Source organism: Alexandromys fortis, unplaced genomic scaffold (genome assembly GCF_014885135.2).
Source record: "Alexandromys fortis isolate MF-2015 unplaced genomic scaffold, M_Fortis_MF-2015_v1.1 scaffold_33, whole genome shotgun sequence".
NCBI classification, from domain to species: Eukaryota; Metazoa; Chordata; class Mammalia; order Rodentia; family Cricetidae; genus Alexandromys; species Alexandromys fortis.
In genome coordinates, this window is record NW_026067917.1 from 8,802,800 (window position 1) to 8,827,749 (window position 24,950).

The 24,950-nt window shown below is 39.6% G+C and overlaps 1 protein-coding gene across 11 annotated transcripts in view; it reads left to right on the forward strand.

The window, feature by feature from the left end:
* Positions 1–24,950, forward strand: part of Gtdc1 (glycosyltransferase like domain containing 1) — a 401,452-nt gene that overhangs the window by 284,227 nt on the left and 92,275 nt on the right. For all 11 annotated transcript variants that reach the window (XM_050139902.1, XM_050139903.1, XM_050139901.1 and 8 more), the window contains one exon: positions 14,648–14,757. In XM_050139902.1, coding sequence (XP_049995859.1) covers positions 14,648–14,757 — 110 coding nt within the window. The remainder of the gene's footprint in view (positions 1–14,647; positions 14,758–24,950) is intronic.

Sequence of the window (24,950 nt, forward strand, 5' to 3'; positions counted from 1 at the left end):
ATTTCTATCAAATAAGGTCAGAGGCTGTAGAATGTCCTTACTGCTATTTCTAGCGGTCGAAGTAGATTGGAAAATGACAGAGTACCAGTTGGGGTAGAGCCAAAGCACATTGATTAATACTTTCTTTTCATTATTTATTTTGTATTTTTTGCTAATAATGCTTTTATATGCATTTTTAATTAAAAATTTTTCATATATTTGAGTTGAGAGAGAGAAAGGAACATGATTAATACTTCTAATACCTTTCTATATGTGTATCGGTATGCCTTCTCTTTTGTCTATTTCAGAGAACACAAGATTATTTCAGTACAAAATAAATAAAAATCCGAAAGAAGAAGCAGTCAATGCCCAGAAAAGCCAGTCAATGCTTCATGGGGGGGAGGCATTTAAAAAAGGCTTTCCATACACATGATTCCTGAGTCACTCATGTTGCAAGGAAAATGAACGACTCTAAATGTGAACCTGTATTCAAGAAACTCAGAAAAACTCGTTCTGATTTGTGATGCTGAACTCAAGTTCAAATCTGTAAACTCTCCTCATCCACATTGACATGTTAACTGGCGTTGTCATTGTGTTGGTCTTATTTAGTTGGTCATATTGTTGAGATTTCAGGAGGATAACTTTCATGTTGTATAGAGAAGGGACTATCTAGAAGCAGAGGCCCTGGTACTCCGGCCCTTACAATCTCTCTACCTACTCTACAGCAATGTTCTCTAAGCCTTAAGTATAGGGGTATATCAGTTAGGGCTGGGCAAATCGTTCTCTGCATTTTGAATAGTTGTAGATTTGTGTAATGGTCTTGATCTACAGCAAAAAAAAAAAAAGAGAGAGAGAGAAAGAAGCTTCTTTGATGAAGAATAAAAGCACTATTTATCTGTAAATATCAGGATAAGTATTTAGAATTCAGCTAGAGAATATGCTGTCTTAGGAAAGTGGCAGTAGTAGGTTTTCCTCTAAGCTCCATAGCTTCATGAGCTACAGGTATAGTACTCAATTTGAATGCCTTCCTGTAGAGCATTCCTTAAGTCCAATTAGATGGATGTTGGCTACTCCAGTATATAAGGCCACTATTGCACCTTTAGGAATATCTTGCCTTTCTGGTCATTGTTATGATTTGTAGTCTTCACATCTGGTACGACTATTGATTGCTTTTCTCCCTTGGCAGCTTACATGGCACCTTCAGATAATATAAATGCTAGTCTTTAGGCAGGAGGATTCCAGACCAATTTTTTCCAAGTCCAAAGTATATAGTATCTTCAGCAATAGGGTCTTACCTGCAAGTTCAGGAAGGCAACCAAGGTCAAAAGCAATAGTCTACATTTTGGAAGTCTCTTGGACTCCCTGACCAACATCTCGAAGAGAGGTTTCCCATGCCTGGTACTGGGCATTTTGTTATTCTGTGGTACTTAGGAGGGGCTCTATAACCCCAAGTGTTATGACTTCATTCTGTATACATATATATTCAAATGCACACACACATATACAGTATTGTTAAAGAAAGATAAAATTTCCATACCACCCTTTTCAAACATCCTTAGGGTTATTCATCCCTTCTTCTGTAATTCCCTCACACTCCCCATCCTTGTTAAAATGTTCTGATGGTTTTTCTCCATTTGTTCTCTCATCTCACTTAGGTTCTCCTATCCCCTCTCTGTGGTTCCCTCTCCTCCCAAAATTCCTTCTCACTTTCATGGCTTTTGTGTGACTCCACATTGTATACTAATATCTATCTAAAGACTGAGAACTGGGATTCACAAGTAAGAGCTGCCTCTCTGTCTTTCTGGGTCAGGATTTACCTCATCTCAGTATATTTTCTAGATACATCCATTTACCTAGAAATATCATTATTTTATTTTTCTTTACAGCTAAACATAATTCCACTGTATGTATACAACACCTTTTCTTTATTCATTCTTTGCTGACTCTCACAGGACCCAACCCCAAATGAAAGCCACAAGCAATTAATGAATGCTGAAAGAGGATTCAGTCTTCTTGATGGATTAAAACCCCCAGTAAGTTATCTAATCACAAGTGACCAGCCACATATACATACAGGCAGCACTAAATGGATTCAACCAGTTGTATTTATATGTGCATATATATGTAACAATAATACATAAAAAAAAAGAGGTCATGAATTTGAGAGAAGGTGAGGGGATTGCAGGAGTTTGGGTAAGAACTATAGAAATAATGAAACTATAATATTCATAAAATTCTAAATGTTTTTAATATAAATTGAAAAATATCAAACAAAAATAATAATATCATACAAAAAAGATGCAGGGCCTGGAGCTGCATCTGAGCTGCAGTGAACTTATAGAAGCTTGGAACCCACCCAGCCCAAGCCTGCCGAACTGTAAGCTGTGTAAAATGGTCAACCTGGTATGAATCCCACCCTCACATGGAACTACCCTCGAGCAGTTGCAAACTGGGTAAAGGGTTGTCAGGCTCTCTCTATTACACTTTTACATATTCTAATCACCCCTGGCCTGAGTTTTGATGTCATACACGGTTCTTACCTTCCTGTGGACTCTTCACATTCTAGATCTTTCCTCTCAGTGTGCCCCTTGTAACCATCTAAACATACTTTTCTCCTTGAGGTCTCCTCCAGGGCACTCATCCCAAAAGAACAGGAGATGCATCTTTAGATTAAACTGCACAACAGTGTTAGTTCTTGCTAATACTTTCATATTATTCCTCAGAGATTTTTATAGTCAGAAGCTTTCTTTCCTAGATCATTTCACAAAATGAATCACCAAAGGGGAATTTTCACTTCCTGTCTAATTTCATTGCATCTTGGTTAGGGCAAAGCTACTGTGAACACAGTACCTCTTCTCTACTACAAGGACATGTGGGAAGTTTCACCTTAAGGAATTTCTGGCTTTGTGTGCCTAACAGATGAGGTGTGGTAGATGGCAAGGGTTTCTTTCTGATCTGTAGAGCATAGCGAAAGTCTGAGGTCTTGAAGGTGGACTCTTCCGCCCCATTGATTATGCTTGTATATTAGCACCTTGCTCAAAGCCTGTCTGGGAGAAGGTGCCTAGTTCTTCTTCACCAAATGAGTCCCTGAAATTAGACAAGGACATACTTGTTGCAAGGCTAAAATAAGGTACAAGATTTTGTTGCTATTCTCAACTATTGGATTCTCAAGCAAAAGGAATGAAAGTTAAATGGAGTCTATAACTAAGCTGATATGTTCTGTTCTCAGTCAGAAGGTGGTCTGCCTAGCATCCTTCTGAAGAACAGATAATACTCAACTAAAGTACTCATCCAGAGCCACTTACTACTTAGTGTTTTATAAATAATAGGAATGCAATAATTTCATCTAAATGGTTAAAATTGTACTTTAGCTTAATAATTCCAAAATGTGAGATTTACTAACAAATCCCTAGCTTTTAACATTAAAAATTGTCAATGACGGTGAAGTGTATAAAAATGTGAAACAAAACTGCACTGAATTCTTAAGAAGCTCAGTACCAGAAGAGACAAAGAAATCTTCAATTCTACTGTACCAGTTTATATCCTGTCCAGATATGTATCATATATTTTTCAACTAAAGTAGTAACTTTCCATAAAGTTAGCTTCCATTTGGTTCAAAATCTTGTGACAAATTTACCACATAGAAAGTATGCTACAGATTCCATTTTTAAAAAAAAAAAAAATATTTCCAGAGGCTAACAAGATGGTTCTGCAGATCAAAAGGATGCCACCCAGCATAGTTGACTTGATTTTTGTCCCTGGGATCCACATGGTGAAAGGAGAGAAGTGACTCCTGCAGGCTAATATATGACCCTCACATGGCAGGCGCCACCCACAAACACACACAAACAAGTAAGTAAATGTGGTGGTTTGTAAGAACGTGGCCCCCACAAGGTGTGGCAGGTATCACTTTGTTGCAGTAGGTATGGCCTTGTTGGGGGAAGTGTGTCACTATGGGGCTGGATTTTGAGGTCTCATATATGCTCAAGCTACCGCCTAGTAAGACAGACCACTTCCTATTGCCTGCAAGATGTAGGATTCTCAGCTACTTCTCCAGCACCATGATGATAGTGAGCTGAACCTCTGAACTATAAGCAAGCCACCCCAGTTAAATGTTTTCCTTTATAAGAGTTTTCCTGGTCATGGTGTCTTTTCACAGCAATAGAAAGTCTAACTAAGACAGTAAGTAAATGTGATTTTAAATGCAAAGATAGCCATGAAATTTCAGTGTAAACCAGAAGAAAACAGTTTCTAAAACTTTTAAAAGATTTGTGTTTATTTTATGTGTATGAGTTCTTGCTTTCTTGTTTGTATGTATGTATGTATGTATGCATGTATGCTTGCAGTTCTTAAAGGAGACTGGTAGTGTATTATATAGCCATGGAAGGTTTGATGGAGTCTGAATAGTACACAGAAAGGAATTACATGGGTGACTAAAAATTGAGTTAGTTGTTTATTGCTGTGAGGGTGACTGGGCTACTAGTAGCTTGAGTAACTGGATTTACAGTAACATTTGAGAGAAAAATATTTCTAGAGGCTAACAAGATGGCTCTTTGGATCAAAAGCTTGTCACCCAGCATAGTTGACTCTCTATTAAAAAATAAAGCATGACCCTTTATATTGTTTGGTAGACTAGTCTTCCTAAGTTTTTAAAAATATATGCACAGCAGAGTATAGCTATCATTCATTCATCCATTCTAAACCCTATTTTAAGTTCCTGACAACACATGGCGTTTAGGAACTTTGCTCATGTGAAGCTTCCAGACCTTTGTAAGAGCGTTGCATACAGATAAATATGAGGTGGTAGGAAAGGACACAGCTGTGAAATCATCTGTAGTAATCCTTGCCAGTGCAGGAGTCAGAGTGAGATGGAATTTCTCGGGATTAATGCAAGTACCAATAAAGTCAGAATCAGCGAAAGAAGCAGTGAGCAAGGACAGAGAAAAGGGAAATTCTGTTCCAGACACAAACTTGAGACAGAAGAGCATGGGGCAGAACGAGGAGAGACAGTGTGGATGGAATGAGAGCCATAGAGATGCTTGAGTACTTGATGGGCCAACTTAATTTCAACTTACGTAGATTCTAGTCCATAGACATTTTGGAGAAGAGTATTATATTGAAGGGAATGGTGTAATATAGCCAGGTTTTGGAAGCAGCTTAGAAGAGTGAGTGTCTGAAGCTCTGTGGTGACCTTGAAGTATAGAGGACAACAGTTACTAGAAAGATGGAGATGAGCAAGGAGACTTTAAATTTCCTGAAAAAGAAAAGATAGTCTAATTATCAATACACTGGTCAGTACGGCATATTAGTTATCAATTTTCTTATGGTCCAGAGAGCATTGTAAGTGGTGACATGCTGACTCTAGAGGCAAGTTTGATTATTAGTGTTGTGTGATGAATTTTAAGGACTCCTTTTTAAAATGTTGTAACTGTACTTGGGGAAGCCAATGAAGATTCTGCAGAGAATTTGGTTCTACAAGTACTAAAACACTTACTCTAGTAGGGAGGGGTAATAAGATTAAATTTACAGAAAGTTAATCTAGACTTAGAGTCAATCCAGTCTAATAACTTTCTTAATAAGTACAAACCACTGTTCTAGACAGTGGATAATAACATAATAGTAACCTAGCCGTGACCGCTGCTCTTAGGAACTCACAATACGGGAGGGAGTAGGTGTAACCTTGCAAGGAGGTAAGTACCAAAGGTAAAGGAGTGTGGTGCAAGTGTGGAGGGTCGCTGGCGAGGAGCTCTGCAGTCGCACACTGGCGGAGGAGAAGGGAATGCATGAGCTGGGAAAGAGAACTTTGAGAACTATCAGAAATGGGTGTCGCTTTCAGTATTGCTTAAAACACTTAGAAACTGTAAGTATGAGAATTAATCTAATGAAAAGTTAAAACATGTAATTGTTTTAAAAAATATATGTATTTATCTGCTAGTGTAGATAGACATTTAGTGAAAATCCAAGGTGTAGAATAGTGAACATTAATCTCATAAGATGAGAAAGCTGGATATTAAATATCTTTACATGAGTGTTTTTGAGTATGTACAGGAAGAGGTCTGAAGCTAAGGCACCAAACAGCTGCTCTTTCAAACAGGTGTTAGTAACCCTGAGCAGCAGGACCAGGATAGGGAAGCATGCATCCCTGAAGTATTTGCGTTTTTACAAGGGGTATACACTTTTCTTTTAGTGAAAATGTAATTATAGATGTTCGTGCAGATGTAAAAATAATAGGCTCTCCTTATGATGACTTGTGTCATATCCGCTCATTTCACATTCTAGGATGTTAAGCCTCATTTGTATTCCTTAGTCTACATACTTCCTGTTCATTCTGGATAAATTCACGTCCCCTGGATTACTAATTCTGTCTCCTAAACCTCTGTCCTTATGGACTCCATATAGTAGCCCTTTAGGTCATTTGTTTGTTCCTGTTATTGTGTATTTTTAGTACAATCATCTTTATTGATAATTACTTGATACTTACTATATATGCATTGTCTGTAAGCTCCCTGGGTAAGACAGGAAAAAATCTTACTTCTATTCAAGAGGGGAAAACAATTCTAAACAACAATCCAAGAATTTCCTAGACTAGATCCTGGGAGAAATATCTAAGTGGAAGAGACAGACATTGTGGTATTAGTTCTTAATATTACAGCCAGTTGCAAACATAGTCCCTGCATGCAGTTTAGAGTGAAGTAATGTTTAAATCCCAAAAAAAAAAAAAAATCTAATTGATTAGTCACTATGACTGAGGGCGAGACAAGACTTAGTAACCAACTGGGGAGATGAAAATTGGATTCTGTAGACATCTGAGGAAGAAGCTAGAACAGTGACAGAACACTGTTAGTAGATAGAACAGGTCTATCATTGACATAAACAGTGTGGGATGATGACTGCTGAAGTAAAAGCTTATAGTGGGGAAGACCCGTGCAGCTTAATTGATACCTGTGGCCTTCCAGTTCATTGAGGATGTGTGTCCTTGGACTTCCTGACCAGAGTTGTAGAGACAGTGCTCACTGGCACGTCGTAAAAAGTATTTATGTAACATACAGGAAATAATAGAAAGTCTAGGGCAGTCAAGCTTCTAGCAAGGGGAACCTCTCTAGGAAATCATGGAACACCTACCTAATGGGAAAAATACTGAGAGCCGCTCAGTCAGGTGGAAAGAGCAGGACAATGTAACACAGACAATGGTGCTAGCTAAAGTGACCATGGGATCTGGAGATCAAGCCAGGGGTCTTTGAATGGGCAGAGGTATCTGATCAGAGACCACATAGCAAGCAGGAGAGACCCACTAGGAAGCAGCCTCATCCAGAAAAAGGGCCCAGGAAAGTTAGGAGGTCGATAGAGGGGTCAAAAGAGGGGTATAGCTGCCACTGTGAGATGAGATGACCTCTGAAGAGTCACGCAGGAAAAGTACATTGCAGAAAGCTCTCATGCTAATAAGAAAAAGACATTTCAAAGACAGCAAACCCTGTGGTGCAGAGACAGGACCACAGGCGAAAACACAGGTACTGCTACCCAAGATTTTCTATGACAGAACTCCCTCCTTGCAAAAATAAATAAATAAATAAATAAGGATATCAGTATGCAAATTGCATGAAACTCTGATGTCTGTGCATCTCTATTTCAGTTCTTAATTTGATTGTTTCTGATTTATCTTTTTTTTATTTTTTTCAGACAGTTATGAGCTGCCATGTGGGTGCTGGGAATTGAACCCGGGTCCTCTGGAAGAGCAGTCAGTGCTCTTAACCGCTGAGCCATCTCTCCAGCCCCAATTTGATTGTTTCTGATGGCAAATCCCAGTTTGTTACTAGAAATCTCATGTAGCCCAAGTCTTTGCCCTCCATTTCCTAGTCTCAAACGGGGACACTACTTGTGTATACTCTACAAGTGGCCTTGTGGTCTTTCCCCGGGCATTCATCAAGACCATGCTTCTATTTATAAGTACCATGTAGCTCAGAAGTGTCTTAAGAACATCCCTAGTACTGTTTCTTGGAGATATATGCTAAGACTGTCTCTCTGCCTCTCCACTACCCCTCATCGTGCCTTTTTCCCAGGCACTAACCTAGACTCTCAGCTCTATTTGCAATGTTTTGCTATTGCCAGAGGTAGAGTAACACAGAGTGCTATGCACATTGACGTGTCTTACATGTTGTCTGCTGTAAACCCCAGCATTATAAAGGAGAACTCTACTATTTAGGTTGGCAGCATTTTTCCTGCTACATGCCTCCTTGAAGCAGTGAACATGAAACACCTTAGCATCTTGAATACCTCTGGGTAAAAAGTACAGGGGAGATAAATTGATTAAAATTTTTAAAGATATCTATATGAAAGGGCAAAGTATAACAATTGCTGTCAAGGGTGTGTTGAAAGAGGACTGCTGAACACTGTCAGTGGGGTGCATACTATATTACAGAAGCGATATGCAAGATGTTAGCCTTAAAAACACACATACACATAGCTTTTTACAGACTGAGCAGGTTGTACTTCTGTATTTGTGAATATATTTGTAAAAATGATTAATTATAAAAGAGGCCATGAATTTGAAAGAGAGCAAGGAAGGGTGTATGGAAAGGTTCTAAGGGTGAAAAGCGGGGGCGGGGGGGGGAGGTTATAATTAGATCCTCAAGCAATAAAAGAAATAATAGCAACAACAAAAAATAAATAAAAAACAATGTCAGGCATGGCAACATACTTGTAATCCCTGCCCTTGGGAGACTAAGAGAAGACAATCAGAACTTTGAGGCTAGTCTAGAATACACAGTTCAAATGTGCTATGACAAGACCCTGTCTTAAACAGAACCGCAAAATTAAAACCAGAACTCTCTGTGATACATTTGCCATACTAGTTGTCTATCTAAAAGGAAAGACCAGTATGTCAAAGGCACATGTTCCTTCTTCTCATTACAGTACTGTTCACAACTGCTAGTGTGTGGAGTGCCCTGTGTCTACAAACTCATAAATACAGGAGGAAAACAAGTTACATATATACAGTAGAATATTCTTCAGCCAGAAAAAAAAAAAAGAAAGAAATGTTGTCATTTGTATCTGAATGGATGAAACTGGAGATTTTGTTGTCAAACTGGGAACAAAAAGATGAGTATCAAGTGATCTCTTCTGTGGAGTATAAAGAAGTTGATCTCAGAAACTGTGAGGGATGATAGTTAACAGAAGCCGATTTGCAAATCCATCTCTCTGCACTGCCTTCTCTGAAAGCAAGTTTGAAGGACAGAATACAGTATAACTACCCTCCAATTGCCAGTGCGGAAGGGCTTTAAAAGATAAAAGGGGGAGAATACTGAGAAAACATTTTTTCTTTAATAACTTCTGTATTGACTCTTTGGAAGTTGCCCATCATGCACACATTCCATTCACCTCCTTGTCCCGTCACCCGCCCACCTCGTCCTCCTCTCATCCCTGCTGCCCCCCCACATAAGGAAGCAAATCAAAGTAAACAACCAAGTGAACAAAGGCAAAACAAACAAAAAAATCCCACAACAGAAACGAAACACAATCCAGAACAGAAAAATCCCTTTGCTTCTTTTTTCCGCCTTCTCCAACACTTCTTCATTTGTCCTGGTGGCACTGGAGTCTTCAGTGTTTTCTCTAGAATACCTCTTTATCCCATCAATTTTACTGTCAAATGTTCATTGCAACAAGTCACTGGTCTGGTTCAAGACCTCTGGTTTCTGGGACACCATCATCTCTGGATCCTAACCTGAACTCCTCTGGGATGTCCTGTGGCTGTCAAGTCTTAGAGAACTTACGGGTATCCTTCCACAAGACTAGTCTCTTTAGCAGCTCCAGCCAGACCTAGATGCTAGATGAACGGTTAGATGCTAGGGTGGGTCACCCCAAGGCCGAGCATAGTAACCACACTGGTCAGTTCAGGTCTTAGGTGAGTGGGTGGAGCAGCTCCCTTATGCACATAATTGTTGCTGTAAGGTTTACTTAGTAAAAGAAAGACAAATGAGATGGGGATGGGAAGAGGGAAGAGAGGGAGAAATTGAGATTTCAGGAGCAAAAGGGAACAAGGGAAGTGAAATGAAGAAATTGGTTATTATTAGTGAAGATAAATCATCCTTGAGCAAAAGCTGCACACTGCCTGTTAATGTCGGACAGAGCAAGTGAAAAGTACGTCTTAGAAATCAGATCAGATCAGTTGTGATGACAAACGAACAGCTTAGTTGGGAAATAGAAGCCTGTGTTTGAGTAAGAATTGCATTGCAAAATTTGGAAGTGTGAGATGTTTTAAGGTCTTGGTTGGTTAATTATTTGTTTTGTTGGTTGATTTGTTTTTATTGGAGAGATTGGCTTGTTTTGTTGAAAAAGCATCACCGTATTTAACCCAAGCCTGCCTCAAACTTGAGATTCTTCTGCCTTAGCATCCCAAGTGCTAAAATTACAGGCTCACATCCTGTGAGATAGTGTTTGTAATGAGATAGAGATAGGTTAGCAAATCCTCAGGAAGGTCAAGATGCTTGAAACGGCCTCATTGAAGAACTGTGATTATATATTGCTTCTCCATATTTATTGTCTGCCCCAACAGTAGCAGAAGCTAAGGAACGCCTGTGGCTTAATGATCTGAAAATGAAACTGTGAGCTGAAGGTGCAAGCTTCCTTCCTCCTCTCAGTATGTGCAGGAAGAAAAAGACACAAAGACCAGAATGAGCTGAAGAAAAGTATGATTCTGTAGAGATAGTATGTAGGTTCTGGTGTGAGATTCCTGTGTGGTCTCAGATGCTGGAACGGTTATATTCGATGGTCATTTGGTTGAGACATTCAAGTAAGATTATCATTAGGTGCTTAGGTGGAACATCTACAAATGCTGACTGTGCGCCACAGATGGTACTCTGATTGAAGTAAACTAGGTTATGCTGCAGCAGTGAACACTTCCACACCCCCATAGGATTTAGTTGCTTTGACAAAAGAATCGCCTTTCACCTCCATATGCCGCTGCATATGGCACCAGTCTCCATGTGACCACCTGAATGTGCGTATCGTAGCACAGCATCTCTGCAGGGTTTACCGAGCTATGTGGAACTGCTCTCAGATATGTTTATCTGAAGGTGATGGATGCCAGTCAGCTTGCAGTCCTTTGGCTGGAACTGGTCCTCACCCCCAGCAAGGGAGTACATAAGGAATTTGTGTCCCCAGAAATAGAGACCTGGGTATTAATGAACACAAATAACATCTCCCGTTGCTCAGCTCTTCACTTGGTACTCAGTGAACAAAGCAGGCATCATCTGCCCTTCCCACAGAACTCTGGATGCAGAGTAATACGCTTCTGGAAAGAGTGAGGTTCCCCCAAGCCAGGCAGGAGCTAGATCAAAGACTGCTCAATATATACACACTTATGTGGGAAAATCAGAAATGGTAACAGTGTAAGTGACAAGTATGGAGAACTTAGAAATCCTCAATAAATATTTACTGAATGAGTGCTAAGTGAGGAATAAGAAGAAATTTAGCTCTCTGAAATGAAACAGGAAAGGCAACAGAGAGAGACAGATATAGGAAGAAAAAAACACATGGAAACAGTTTATGCTTTTCAAATGTTCTGAATAATATTTGGGAATAAAAGCTGTTCTTGCCGTATCTTCAGCTTCCAGGAAGCCTGAAATATTTCCCTGCTGGTCTCTTCTGCTGTAGTGGGGGTGTGGAGGAATGAACTCCCTGCCAGACTGTTCTATCCTTACCTACGCACTAGGACGGGTATGAGCAGGAAGCCTGAACCCTGCCACATTGACTGAAATGTCTTGTTTATTAAAACAAGTTTACTTGACTGGCATTTGTCAAATAAAGAGTCGTGGGAAAACAAATGGGAACATTTGGGTACTGAAAGGGTCAAGCCTATGAACATAGAGTTGTGGTATACTATTAGGAGTCGGTCCTTCATGTTCAAAATCATTTACATAAGCCAAGCTTATTAAAAACAAAATAGAAAACAAGCCAAAACAAACCTAAAAATTTAAAGATGAACTTCAAAATAATTATTGGCATCTATTTGTCCTGCACAGGCAAATCGTAAAACTCATGCTTCTCTACAACTCTTGGTACTATTGAATACTTAGTACTGGATGTTTTTCCTTGTCCAGAAGCATAAAACATTATTTTTAATTATTGCTAAAAATTGTATCATATGTATCAAAAATATATTTTATTGTTACCACTTTAGATTTTTACAAAGTTGCCATTATAAGTACTGCTGTTATGAATACATTGTAGGAGAATTTCTGTATGTGTCTTTTTAGGCTGGATTTCATAAATTATTATTAGAGGAAAAGTGATGCACACATTAAGGCTTATGGTGACTATTGGCGAATTGCCCTCTAAAGACTATATCTAAGAGGACTGCAGAACAAGACTGAAATTGCCATGACATCACTAGAAATCTCTTCCCCACCTGTAGAAACCTGCTTGCTGCTCATGATCTCTAGTGACCACTTAACGTGTGTGTGTATGTGTGTGTGTGTGTGCATGCACGCGCGTGTGCACATGCATGCATGTGATGATGGTGGTGGTTTTTTTGGTATTTGTTTCCAAAACTACCCAGGACTTGGAATTGTTAGGTCATACTTCCCATACTGATTCCACCTCAGTGTTTACTCCTGTGTGTCTGCTTTTACTAGTACCACCAAGTGAAGAAGTGCTACAGTCGTGCAAAATTCTCACCAGTTAAAGTCTAACAGGCTGTTCCCAAAAATGAATAGAGCTCCCCCATGTCATGATACATTTTATAGGAACTTGAATATAAATTTTCCCTGTTTGTGAGGGATAACTTTTAACAAGTAAATGTTCACTTTATGTTCAGCTGTATTTATGACTGAAACAAAATGAAACAGGATTCACACCAGTCTGTTTTCTGTTCTTATGCAAAATGATTATTGAATATTAAAAGTTTTGTCTACCTACAAAAGATCTAAAGTTTGTGGTAGGTTGCAATGCATTTGTTTCGTATAGAAGCAATGAACATGTTTGTTCATAAATCCTACTGCCTTTTTAAATACTGAAAGTTTTGGGAACTACGCTCTTTACCCGGTTAAGTCTCATCTCACCTGCAAACTGCACCTCTTTCTGTGTTTCCATGAATGTGCCCACCCCCACCCGTGCCCTCCCCCTACACACACATGAGACAATATTTAGAATACATGATATACCAGGGATCTGTAGCCAGATTTTTGGAACGCCAAATGAAAAATTTAGAGAACTGAGTGGCTAGATTTCCCTACAGTGTTACTCTCTCTTTACACTGTATTATGTTATATTGTTTCCATCCTTTTCATCTAAGTATCTCCAAGAGAATCAGACTAAAAGAGCATTTCACAGATAAGGTGGCAGTTATTTGATTGATATGGTTGAAGACTGCATATGGTATATTCTTTCCTCTCAAACTGTTTGGAGTCTTTGTTCTTGCCCACAGCGGTAGTATATATGAAAACTATCCAAACACTTCCCAATGGTACATGTATATAATACACATCATCTTAAAAAGCAATGAACATTTTGCCATTGCATCCTTTATTATTTGAAGTAAATCAAACTGAGAGACATAGCACTTAAAACAAATTGTTTGAGAGCTCTAATTTTATAAGATCTTACAGTTTCATAAGATTATAAATGCTGTTTTAAAATGTTAATTAGAAGATGCATTTGTTTTAATTCATGATACTGAAAATATTGACTAAATTGTGAATTAACACATTAAGAGGTACAGATGTCATTTTTCATGAGGTTTCCCAAATGATGTAATGTTCATATTTCATATAGCAGTTTAATAATTTTACAGATTTATTTTATATAATTAGTAAATGAGAAATTCAATTGCTAGTATATAGCTATTTTCTGTAATGAAAAAACTCAAATTTCTGAATCATAAATAAAAAACAAATATTTTGAAGACATCTGGTCTACATCTGTCTGGAATAAGATAATTTAAAAACAGTATAAATAAATGCAAGAAATACTGTAATATTCACACCTTAGAATGTTAAAAAAAATTATTCCATTTAAATATGATTTGTTGAAGGGTATTTTTCTTTAATTTTAGTATCTTTTAACCTCTCATTCTGTCGTTAGAAAACACTGACAAACTGAAGAAGCCAAAAGCATCGGATACTTTTCATGCCTGTGCTCAAGGAAAGTGTGTTACTCTCTTCGGACTCCTTTACATGTCGGCCAGCCTCCATGATCTGAGCTAGATTCAAACTTATCCAACCCTTTTATTGCATTGTAATTTTCTACTGAGTTCTTGAAAATAAGAGAGTTATTAAATCGTGTGCTCCTGGTCAGCATAGTGAGGCTGAGTACCATGGCGAGGGCCTCATTCCTGTTGAAAGGCAAACCTCAGCTACTTCCTCTTGATGATGAATGAAGAATAATCCTTTCATGATTTTTTTTAAGAAAATAAATTTGTGTTTAGTGAAAAACTAGCAATTTGGAAGGAAAAAAATACTATATACTTCTCTTACTCTTCCTTAAAAATACAAAAGCAAGACGAATTTCCCCTCCAATAAAAGGTCCTTTTCTAATGCATCAGCGGGGCTGAGTTTGATTCTGAGAGCAGGTCTGGATGTGAGGGGCTTCCTCAGCAGCACAGGATCTTGACGGGAATTGGCAGCGTGTGAGTAAACCCTGAGTTAACACTAGGTATGTTTTCTGTTTATTACAGGGAGCACGACAAAGATCCAGAGAGTTTTTTTAAGGTATTAATGCATCTAAAGAACTTAGGACTCAACTTCCATGTCTCTGTCCTTGGAGAAACTTTTACGGATATCCCAGGTACCTGTTTTGAATTTTCTAGTGTGTGTTTGTTTGTTTTTATTGTTTTTATAGAGAGACATGAGCTCTCCAACTGAAGTATTAATTTCTTCTTTGTTAGAATAATCAAGATGAGCACTGTTAACCAAGATTATATGACAGCATTAAAGTCTGATTCAATTAAAAGAAACCACTTAAGTAAGCATTCTTTGATTTAAGTTGAGAAGAAGCAGTCATCTCTCTTATCAAATATGTTTATACAATGTATTTTATGTAAACAAAATATATTGCTTTGGGCATCTTATTGCTACAGAGAGTGAAACTTATAATTGAATGTACGACCTCTCACCTCTGGGGTCACAGTTTTGCATCCTGCTCGTGTTGGTAATGGTCACCATCTGTTAAGTGCCCTGTGTAAAGCATTTGGGCATCTAGCTTAGATGTGGGGTGGGCCTTAGCCCATAGCATTGTTGTCATTAGTCTATGCCTCTGTACTGAGCTGAAGGAAGTTAAGGTGGAAGCTGTTGGTAGCAGATCCTCTCACTCCTTAAGCTAAACAGCACCTTCTCAGGGTCATTGCTTTCACCTTGTATCCCTGTCTTGTATGATGGGATCAGTAAAATGTGGAATTTGACACCTCTCTTAAGCATTTGTGTTTGTTTTTTACAGCCTGGGTTGTGAGCGTTGTTTTAAAAGCAAGCAACAACAAAGGTTCAGACATAGTCTTGTTGAGCAATGTCTTGCTGTGCTGACTTAGCACACACTCCTCTGGGCAGTGTTTCCTGGTTGTGCCTCAGTATCAGGAACTGCAGCTAGCCTGTCCTAATCAGCCTCATCTGTTGGCTTGCCTTCTGCCTTCTGCCTTCTGCAGAGTATGCACCAAACCTTGCTCTTTGCTCCCCTTAGGAACCAAGCTTCTGTGGACCGTGTCTGCCTTTTGGATTCTAGTTTATCATTTTGGTCTCTCCTCTGGAGTATGTTCTTGGAAGTTCCCCATGTTCTCCTAGCACAGTGCTTTCCTTCACGGTGCTTTCTATTACCTGTCACCTTCACAGCATATGCAGAGTCGCTCGCGTTTAGAATGGAGCTTACAGGAGGCTACTAGAGAAGGGTTCTGTCCTGTTCATTACTATCTCCAAAACACTGACTAGTGGTGTTCTAGAGGTCAGCAATACTTATTAAATAAGTAGCAATTAATTCATGCTCTCTCTCATCTGGGAATTTATAGTTGTGTGAGAGAGAGAACATTTATGTGTAAACACAGAAAACAGAAAGGAGACCAAGTCAACACAGTTATGCATGAGCAATGACACATGGAACTTAGAGGGTTAACAGTGAACTAGTGTATTAATAACCGCAGCTATTAGAATAGCCAGAAATAAAAGATTGATTAAGTTATTCCAAACAGAGGAAAGCGCACCATAGCAAACATTTTAGAAACTGTATTTAAAGGAGGCAGATTCCAATGAGTAATGCTATGGCATCATTAATGTGAGTGGAATAGGGGGATTCTACAATGCAGTGTAGTAAGTTAATACTGTCTTCCTCAGACGGGGAGTGCCAAGATAAGGAGAATGTTGATCACTAAAGCAAATGAGGTGCAATGAGGCAGAGTGTGTGAGAGGCTCTGATGGGGGGACCCAGGCTGAGTGCAGCAGAGGCAGAGAGACGAGTGAGGGGACTGTGTCAGAGGGAAACAGAGAAGAGCTGGTAGGTGGACAATTGTACAGAAAGAAGGAAAGGAAAAAATGCCGACTTTCATGGGTGGTGAATTCAGTTTGTGTGTGCCACCATCGACTGCTTGCGGATGGACTGGCAGAGGACGCTAGAGGAAATGCCTGAGAGGTTTCTGAACCAGCCTCACCACAGTGTAATTTTAGCCCCCTTTGTGAAGCAGGCTCAAGTTTTCCTTCAAGCGGCACATTCATGGGTACTTTAGGATCCCACACACACTGCCTTTGAGCTATGTAGTTTTGAGGAAAACAGCAGCTGGGATGCAGTACAGGCCTTCCAGTGTGCCGTGGAATCTACAAGAAAGAAGGCCATGCTTTCTGTCTGCATGTTCCTTTACTTCCACTTATGTCTCAGCCACTGGTCCATGTGTCATGATGGGAAGCAGCCCTCCGCGGCCAACATACTTCTGCTTGTTTATCACGGACTGCAAATACTGAAGGACTCACTGTGTCTGGTTGCTCTCCAGGTTGTGTCTTTTGAAAGCCATGTAGCCTTTATCCCATGGCCGTTCTGTATAACTCCCATCATTCTTGTCATTCCTCTGGTGTATTTAACAAATGCTTGCAGGGCACTTACTGTATCCCAGCTACTATTATTATCCTAAGCCACTCTTTGCCCACTCCTGTTCCAGACCAGCTCCAGTTTTTTCTTATTTTGGAGAACCTGGGTAATAAAGAAACCAAGTAAGTTAATACAACTAAATGAAGCTCTGTGTATGTTGTTCATTCAGAGTATTGTGTACTTGTTTCCTGACTCAACATAATCTAACTTAAGGAGGTAATTTTTCTCTAACTCACATCTAACAATCCTACCTTCCAAGCAATCATAAGTATTATATATACTACTAACTGCTTACTTGACGGGTAGAGAAATAGTGACTCTGGGTGTCAGTTACTTTTAATAACTGCCTATAAGTCATCTTTTACATTCGTGTAAGAAAGAGAATATGATGTAGGAACATTGGATGATTTTCTCCAACCTGATCCTGTAACAGCAGGATGGGCTCCTGCACACTTGTAATCCCAGTGCTCCAGTTGCTGATGGAAGAGGATCTCTAATTCTGGGTCAGCCTGAGCTATGTAGGGAGACCATGTCTCCAAACGCACATTCCCTTTATCTCACCACAAAGCACAGAGGAAAAATCCCACTACTAATGAAGACACTAGTGCCAACAAGATACTGCTATCAACACTAAATTTCTTCTGAAAAATTTTAAGACTATGGTGTAACTTTGTGTGGTTTCACTACAAGCAAAAGTAATTTTACAAAAAATCATTTTCCTGGAAAGTGTCACAAAATTAAGAAGGTCCATTAAGTTTTATAGCCCTGTGAGTCATAACTCTTTTGTATCCTTTTTTAAACTTTTGTTACTTTTTACAAAAGAGGAGGGAGCACAGGGATGACTGGTGACTTATCCACTCCTCCCAGCTGGCTACACTGCACAGTGTAGGAAGAGCCAGGCCAGGAGCTGAGCAGGTCTCACCTCCATCCCTCAGGGCTGCTATGCTTGTGCGCACAGCTGTTTTGAGTGTCACTGCAAGTAGGCTAACTGATCAAGTAGGAGGCGTGGTCTGTCACATGGGGTAGAACATGGTTTGCTGCTTCACTGATCACTTCTGGAACACTGTTTCCAATGTTAATTGATCATTCAGCATGTGCCTGGCTCTGTCCTTCCTCCATTGCTTTTACTTAGTCTTCACAATAAACCCTGCAAATTGGGCAGCGCTGGGATTGCTATTTATGAGAAAAGTAAGATCACAAAGAAGTGAAGTTTCGCCAATCCATGATCCAAACATTATGCAGTCTCCAAGGCCAATGCTTAGCCTGCATGCACTTTTTGTGGGGTTCCAGACCTCTGTCCATTTCACATGGAAGCGCACAGGAGGTTGTTATAGGAATCCTGGTCACTCCTGCGTGTCACTTCCATGTCCTTTGATAAACCTTTTGCAAATGGAAAGCTATTTTTTAAAGCCTTCAAATCTATGTCCTAAATATATTTCACCCCTAAGGCATTAAAATGTCTTCATCACAAGAAAGTTAACACAACAAAATTTGAAGTAGAAAAATAGCCCACATAATATTTAGCATCATAGTAATTTAGTATTGCTCAAATTACAAAATAACTTTGTCATACTAGAATAGTACAATTTGCATATATTATCAAGTTTAGAGAAATATACTTTGAATCAAAATCTTAAAGAGCTATGGAGGGATAAAAAGCATATTTTCTGTGCACAGCATTGTGAAGTCAGACAAGTTCTGAGAGATTTGCATTATGTTTCAACACAAGTAACCTGGATTTAATATAATTTTTAAAAGTTCTTCTCAACTCTCAGCTCTTATTAAAATAATCTAGGCTACACTAAGGTGGAGAAAACCTTAAAATTGCAGTGACTTAAAACACAAAATAAATGTTTCTTGTCTATACCACGTGTTTATGCAGATGAGTGGGAATGCACTGACCATGACAGTCAGTGAGGACCCTAGCTGATAAACACATACTAACCATCATCCGAAGTCTTAACAGCTACCCGAAGAACTACCAAACTCGTTCCCCATGTCACCAAGCAGCTGCACTACCTTGGAAATAGCACTGGGCTCTGCTCCTCTTTAGCCAGAACTTCAAGGTACTGCTCAGTCCTAAGGAAACCCAGTCCTGCTCTCTGACCAAAAAAAAAAAATAAAAAATAAAAAACAGGAAATGGAAAGAATTAGAAGAACATCAGGACTCATTAATGTACACCATGATCTGTAGCTTCACAGAGAGGAAGCCATTCCTCATCTAGGTAAATCTAGTCCAATTGATGGAGAGTTTACGAATGTGTGGGCATCGCCTGCCGTTTGCTTGTTGAAAGAAACATGACAGTATCTGAAGATTCATCTGGTAATTCATATCCTTTAAGAGGGAACTTTTATGGAGGAGAAGTATTCTGAAATAGGGTAGGTTCTTCTAATTATTTTGGCACTTTACAAAACTTATAGAGATTGTCAACCAGGAGTGCTTTCCCTCCATCCCTGAGGACATTTGGCAACATCCACACACAGTTCTGTCATAACTGTTGGACCAGGGGGTTAGCTCCTGCCAAATAGGGTACCAGTTATTCTTCCAAACGTACTAGAAAGTACAGGGTCAACCCAACTTCAAAAACATACCTAACTTAATAAAAATATCAGCAGCACCAAGACTAAGAAGGTATGATTGCAAAACAGGTTAGAATTGGGTCCTAGAGTTTTCCAGATAACCCTCAGCTAACTCAATTGTGTGATAAAAAGGACAAGGGAAAGAAAAATAATAAAACCACCTGCTCTATTTCCATGAATTTTTATGAAGATTTTCATAGAAGTAGGTAATTTGGGGAAAGGACTAAAGTACTATGCAAATTTTATTATAAGATTAGGGGACTTATCTTCAGAGCTTGTGTATAGAATGAGTTTCTGAAATCCCTTTTAGAGCCAAAGAAGACATTGAGGGTGCTGTTATCTCTGACATTCATTATTATTCAGACAATTAAAAGGTTATTCTGCTCTATAAACAATCTGCATCTAGTTTCATGTTCAAAGGCAACCTGAAAGCCCTAGGAACTGTTCAGTGCACATGTTTTGAGTGTTGGCCAGTTCTCATGACAAGGTCACATTGTTAGCCCTTGAGATGACTTTTTTTTTTTAGTAAATGCTTTAGATATCAAGTCAATGGAATGTGTTTGTATACTTTATAATATCCCACAAGTTGTAATTCTACACAAAATATTCTTTTGTATGAACAGCCAAGGACTTATGTAAAATTCTTCCTTATTACAGATATGGTACTTTCTCCAAATGAGTTTTAGCTTGAGACATTTGGGCAGCCAAAAGGTCTGAAGAAAACTGAAAACCTGAAGCATGGTTTTGGCAGGCAGAAGCTATTCTGGTTCCACTGTAATTTAGGTCGAGTAGTGTGTGGAAGGCTTCTGGGGAGCATCTGGCCTGGCAGTGGTTACGACTGTGATCTTGTCGTGGTCCTGGTTCTTAGCTCTGGAGTCAAATGCTAGATAATCATGTGGCAATTTCCTCCCCCCCCCACCTCCTGTTCCCTCAGCTCCCAGCTACTGCCTCGTTTTCAGCAGTGTGACTGTACCAAAAAGTCAATTCTAGAAAGGTCTAGGTAGACAAAACACATTAATGTAAAATTTCTACATTGGTCTGAAAATCAAGCCCAATACAAAGTAGTCTGTTAATTAGTTAATATTGAATCATAAGATTATATGCGATATGAAAGAAAGTCTGCTAGTAAGAGAAAACCGAATGAACTCTACTCTATCAAGACCACACCACCCCCCCCCAGCCAGTCCTCTTTCTGAGTGTGTTTTTACTCTCTATTTATTGCCTTGACATGAAGTTGCTTACCAGCTGTGTCTTATGTTCATATAATGTATTGTGAATATCAAGAGAAGAAAATTCCCTAGGAGTTTACAGTCTGATTTGAAAACAACAAAAAAAAGGTTTATGTTTACATTTTATTATGGCATGCCCTTCTTTATTTATAACTTATTCATAATTTTGGATATACTTTTTATGAACAACCTTTTTGTAATGAACAACTTTTAAGGCAATCTAACATACTGACATCCCAAATATGGAGAAAAATGACTTATTAACTCCATTTTAGATGCACAGGTGTAAATGAACAGCTCAGTACATGGAACTGCCTTCACATGGCTCCCAGAAGGAAGCATGTGAGAAGGTCTTTTTCTCAGGAATTTGAAACCCAAACTGAGTGGATTTTTTTTTACCAGTCTTATGGTGAAATGAAGAAGTCAACCACCAGTGGCAAAAATAAGGAAGACTACAGAAATGAAAATGGGTCTGCGCCTGACAGAAAAAAAAATACCATGTATATTTTTCATAGCGGTAATGGTAGTGTATCTTAAGATAACTTATAAACTTAGCAAGAGTCCAGTTAGGGTGCCATAGTATTACTAATATGCCCACACAAAACCGCTGTGAATATTTTACAAAGTAAATAAATAAAAGAGCAAAATGTGAAAGATACCAAGTACAGAGGAACTGCAGCAGCAAACCTCTCCTGTCAGATCCAGAACATGTATGAAGTGGTACCTTTAGAGGGCTTTCCCGACTCACGGCCATGAGAGCAGAAGACTCAGCAGAGGGAGAGGATTCAGAAGCAGACTGCGGCGTATGTATTCTTAATAGCCAACAAGCAGGGTGACAAACCAATTCTGGCTTAAAATCTGATGGGTCTTTTTCTTAGTGAAAACTAGAAACTGGTTAATAAATTAGTAACTTCCATGAAGTAAAAATAGCCAAAGAATTTGTACATTATATATTTTATATATTTATGCTTCAACACTTATATGAATATATATGAACACGAACTAAATGAAGCACATGTTGTAAATATGTCATAGAGACAAAGGCTTGTGATGGAAGAACCACGTTGTTACTCTTTTTCCATACTGTGCTGGGCTGTTAGCTGCCATCTCACTCTATCCCAGCAACCCTCAGTAGGTCCAACTTGTTTCTGATGCCGGGGTGAGAAACTAAGGCTTCAGTTAAGTAACTTGCCGAAGGTCATGTCGCTGATAAACAATAGAGGGAATGATTTGAGAAGAAATAAATATCACATCAAATTTTAAGGGGAAACCTATAATTTTCCAGTAATAAAATAAATGTAAATTCATAGGATTTATGAGTAAGCAGTTATATCCACCAAAGCAATAGTATATCATAACTAAGACCAGCCAACTTGTGGGGTAACATCTACATCAGGATGAGGACAGGATAAATGGTTTTGCTGAGCCATGGAAATTAATATACTTCTGTTTTTCTCAGTAATTTCACATCACAAATTGCATCTAGTAGTTTTCAAGGTAGAGGAATACCCTCATTCCCTTCTCAGCCTTCCCATGGCTAAGAGAACCCAGAGGTCCTGTCCCTCCCTGACCCAGAACTCACTGCTGCCTCTGCCAGTCTCGCCCCCATTTCCTGAACCCTCACCTCCTGCAAAGAGCTCACATTAGTTCCCAGACCCTGGGCCTTCGTAAGTTCAGTTTGTTCACCTAGTGTGAGCATTCTTCCTAAGCCCACAACACCCAAGAGCAGACTTGTAATAAGTCCATATCGTAGACTTTCAGTGGGGAGCACTTCAAGTTCTTTTGTAGCAAGGGAACTTCCTCGCAGTCCTTTCCCAGCATAGTGTCTTAGGAGTTCTCATTCTTCTTGCCATTTCATGAATACGACTGTTTATTTACCCACCCTGTTGTCTTGTGTTATTCACTGCTTCAAGTTCTCTGTTCCTTCTCCTGTAGGTACACTCATACCCTTTCCCCTCCTGACAAAGTCCCAAGTCCAGTGAAGTCTCTCTCGCACCCTCTCCTTTTCACCTCCATCTTGGCATCCTTACTGATTCCTTCACTTGCTGACTCATATCACACTGCGCTATGGTCATTTGACATTTGGCTGCTGGAACGAGTTCACAGCAGAGCTCCGCAGAAGACAGGTTCTAGGTTTTTTAGTGACATTTCCAGAATGAGCTATACCGAAGAGTCAGGGCACTCCACACTTCAGCCCCACTGTTGAGAGTGAAGTTCCTAGTCAGTGGCTGAGCAACTCCTTCCTAGAAAAGCCTTTTTAATTCTGCCCATCCTTCCTTCTGAACGCCGGAGACATTGTCAGTGCATGCATGTAGCCGCTCACTCTCATTTCTCAGTGCAGCGTCCTGTGAGAGTCTGTGCTGCAACTACGGTCACTCCCAGGCGTGCCATACCTTGGATTATTATCTCCTACTCCTGCAGCCCCTCTGAGTGGGATATGTGTAATTTCTACTAGAACCAGAAGATGCAGAGCCAGCCTCAAGACAAGATCATTTTCCATCCTACCAGGGGGAAGACCGCGAAGATAATATGTTCCGGAATACAACTCCCAAAACATCTCTCAAGAAATTGTTCTCAGAAGTTATAGCTGTGTGAACATCACTGAGGATAAAAAAATGTTCTTTCATTTTCATAAAATGGTCTCAAAGTTTGTGAGAAATGTACATTTGAGAAAGATACATGGAAATCAGTTAATACATGGAAAAGATCAAGGCATTAATAGGCAAATAGGAATGTGAGAATCGAAGGAACTATGAAAGCTTGTAACAGCATCCATGGCTTAGATGTGCTGAAACACAGGAAAAAGAGCTTCTCTGTAGACAGGAGAGCTAAGAATATAGCCCCACCCAGTGCTTTGGTGTTTCACTCTTGTGTTCCTGCATTTGTATATTGTCGTAATTTGGACTGTGTCATGGTCACAGTAATATTTTCCCCACTCTGAGACCAGAGGAAGGCCCCTGTGTTCCAGCCTAACTGTTTCTTGAGCCTCTTGGCTGCAGAGTTTGACAGAAAGAACACAATGGGGAGTGTGCATCTGGACCCATGCACTGAGCTTTTCCAGCTCTCTTTCCCTTGGCCTCTGCTGTTCCATTTTCAGACAGAAGGCATCAGTTCTTTGCTCTTATGAAACAGGAGCTGGGAAGGCTAGCTGTCTGGTTCTGCCTCTGCCACTCGCTGGTCTTCCAGCCTCATTTCACTCACCTGTACAACCAGCTCTACAAAGGAGCTGGAACTAGGAAGTGCTTTGGAGACAGGGATTCTCAACTTCAAATGAGGTTCACATTACCACTTGAAAACATTTTATCAAAAGTAAAAGAAAACAATTAGTATCATAATGATGCCTTTTCAAAACACATTCCTTATCATTCTGATGCCTACCACTGTTCTCTACCAAGTAACTGGGAGCCTTTGGCATAGACCAGGCCTGACTGTTCCTGTCCCTCCTCTGTGATTGCATCCCATCACTGCCTATCACTTCCTCTCCTGCCTCCAGGTACCCAAAGACTTCTTTCCCACCAAATCCATCCTTTCCACTGTCCATCACCACAAGCAGCTCACCAACTGAAAGACCTGGATAAATCCAGACCCCTCTAGAAGAAAAAATAGAGCCAAAAATCTAAGCAGGAAGAGAAGAGCCAAATATCTAGGTTAGCCAGTTTGGTGACTCTGTTTTAGGAAGATAAAGTTAGATTATAATCTTGAGAAACAGGGAGTTACCCCCTTGTGATTATCACTGGTATTTTTGGAATTTTTCAATGATCACTGGTATTTTCAGAATTTTCCAATGCCGACCTCCCTACCCCCTTTGGATTAGTGGGTTGTGGTTTTTTTTTCCCTTAAATACCCCTTCTCCCAGCTACTTGGAGTCAAACTCTCTACCCCTGCCTGAGAAATGAGTTTCAACCCCAGTGCACTGGCTCCTGTCCTCTCAATAAACCCCGTGTGATTGCAGCAAGGATGGTCTCTTGTGAGTTCCTGGGGGGTGGGGGGAGTCTTGTGACTTGAGTGAGAATCTCTCCACTATGGAGGTCTTTCATAACAACACCATATCTAATTCAAATTTTAAAAGATATGATTTCTTTCTTATGTCTTTCTCCTATCTTTTTTTTT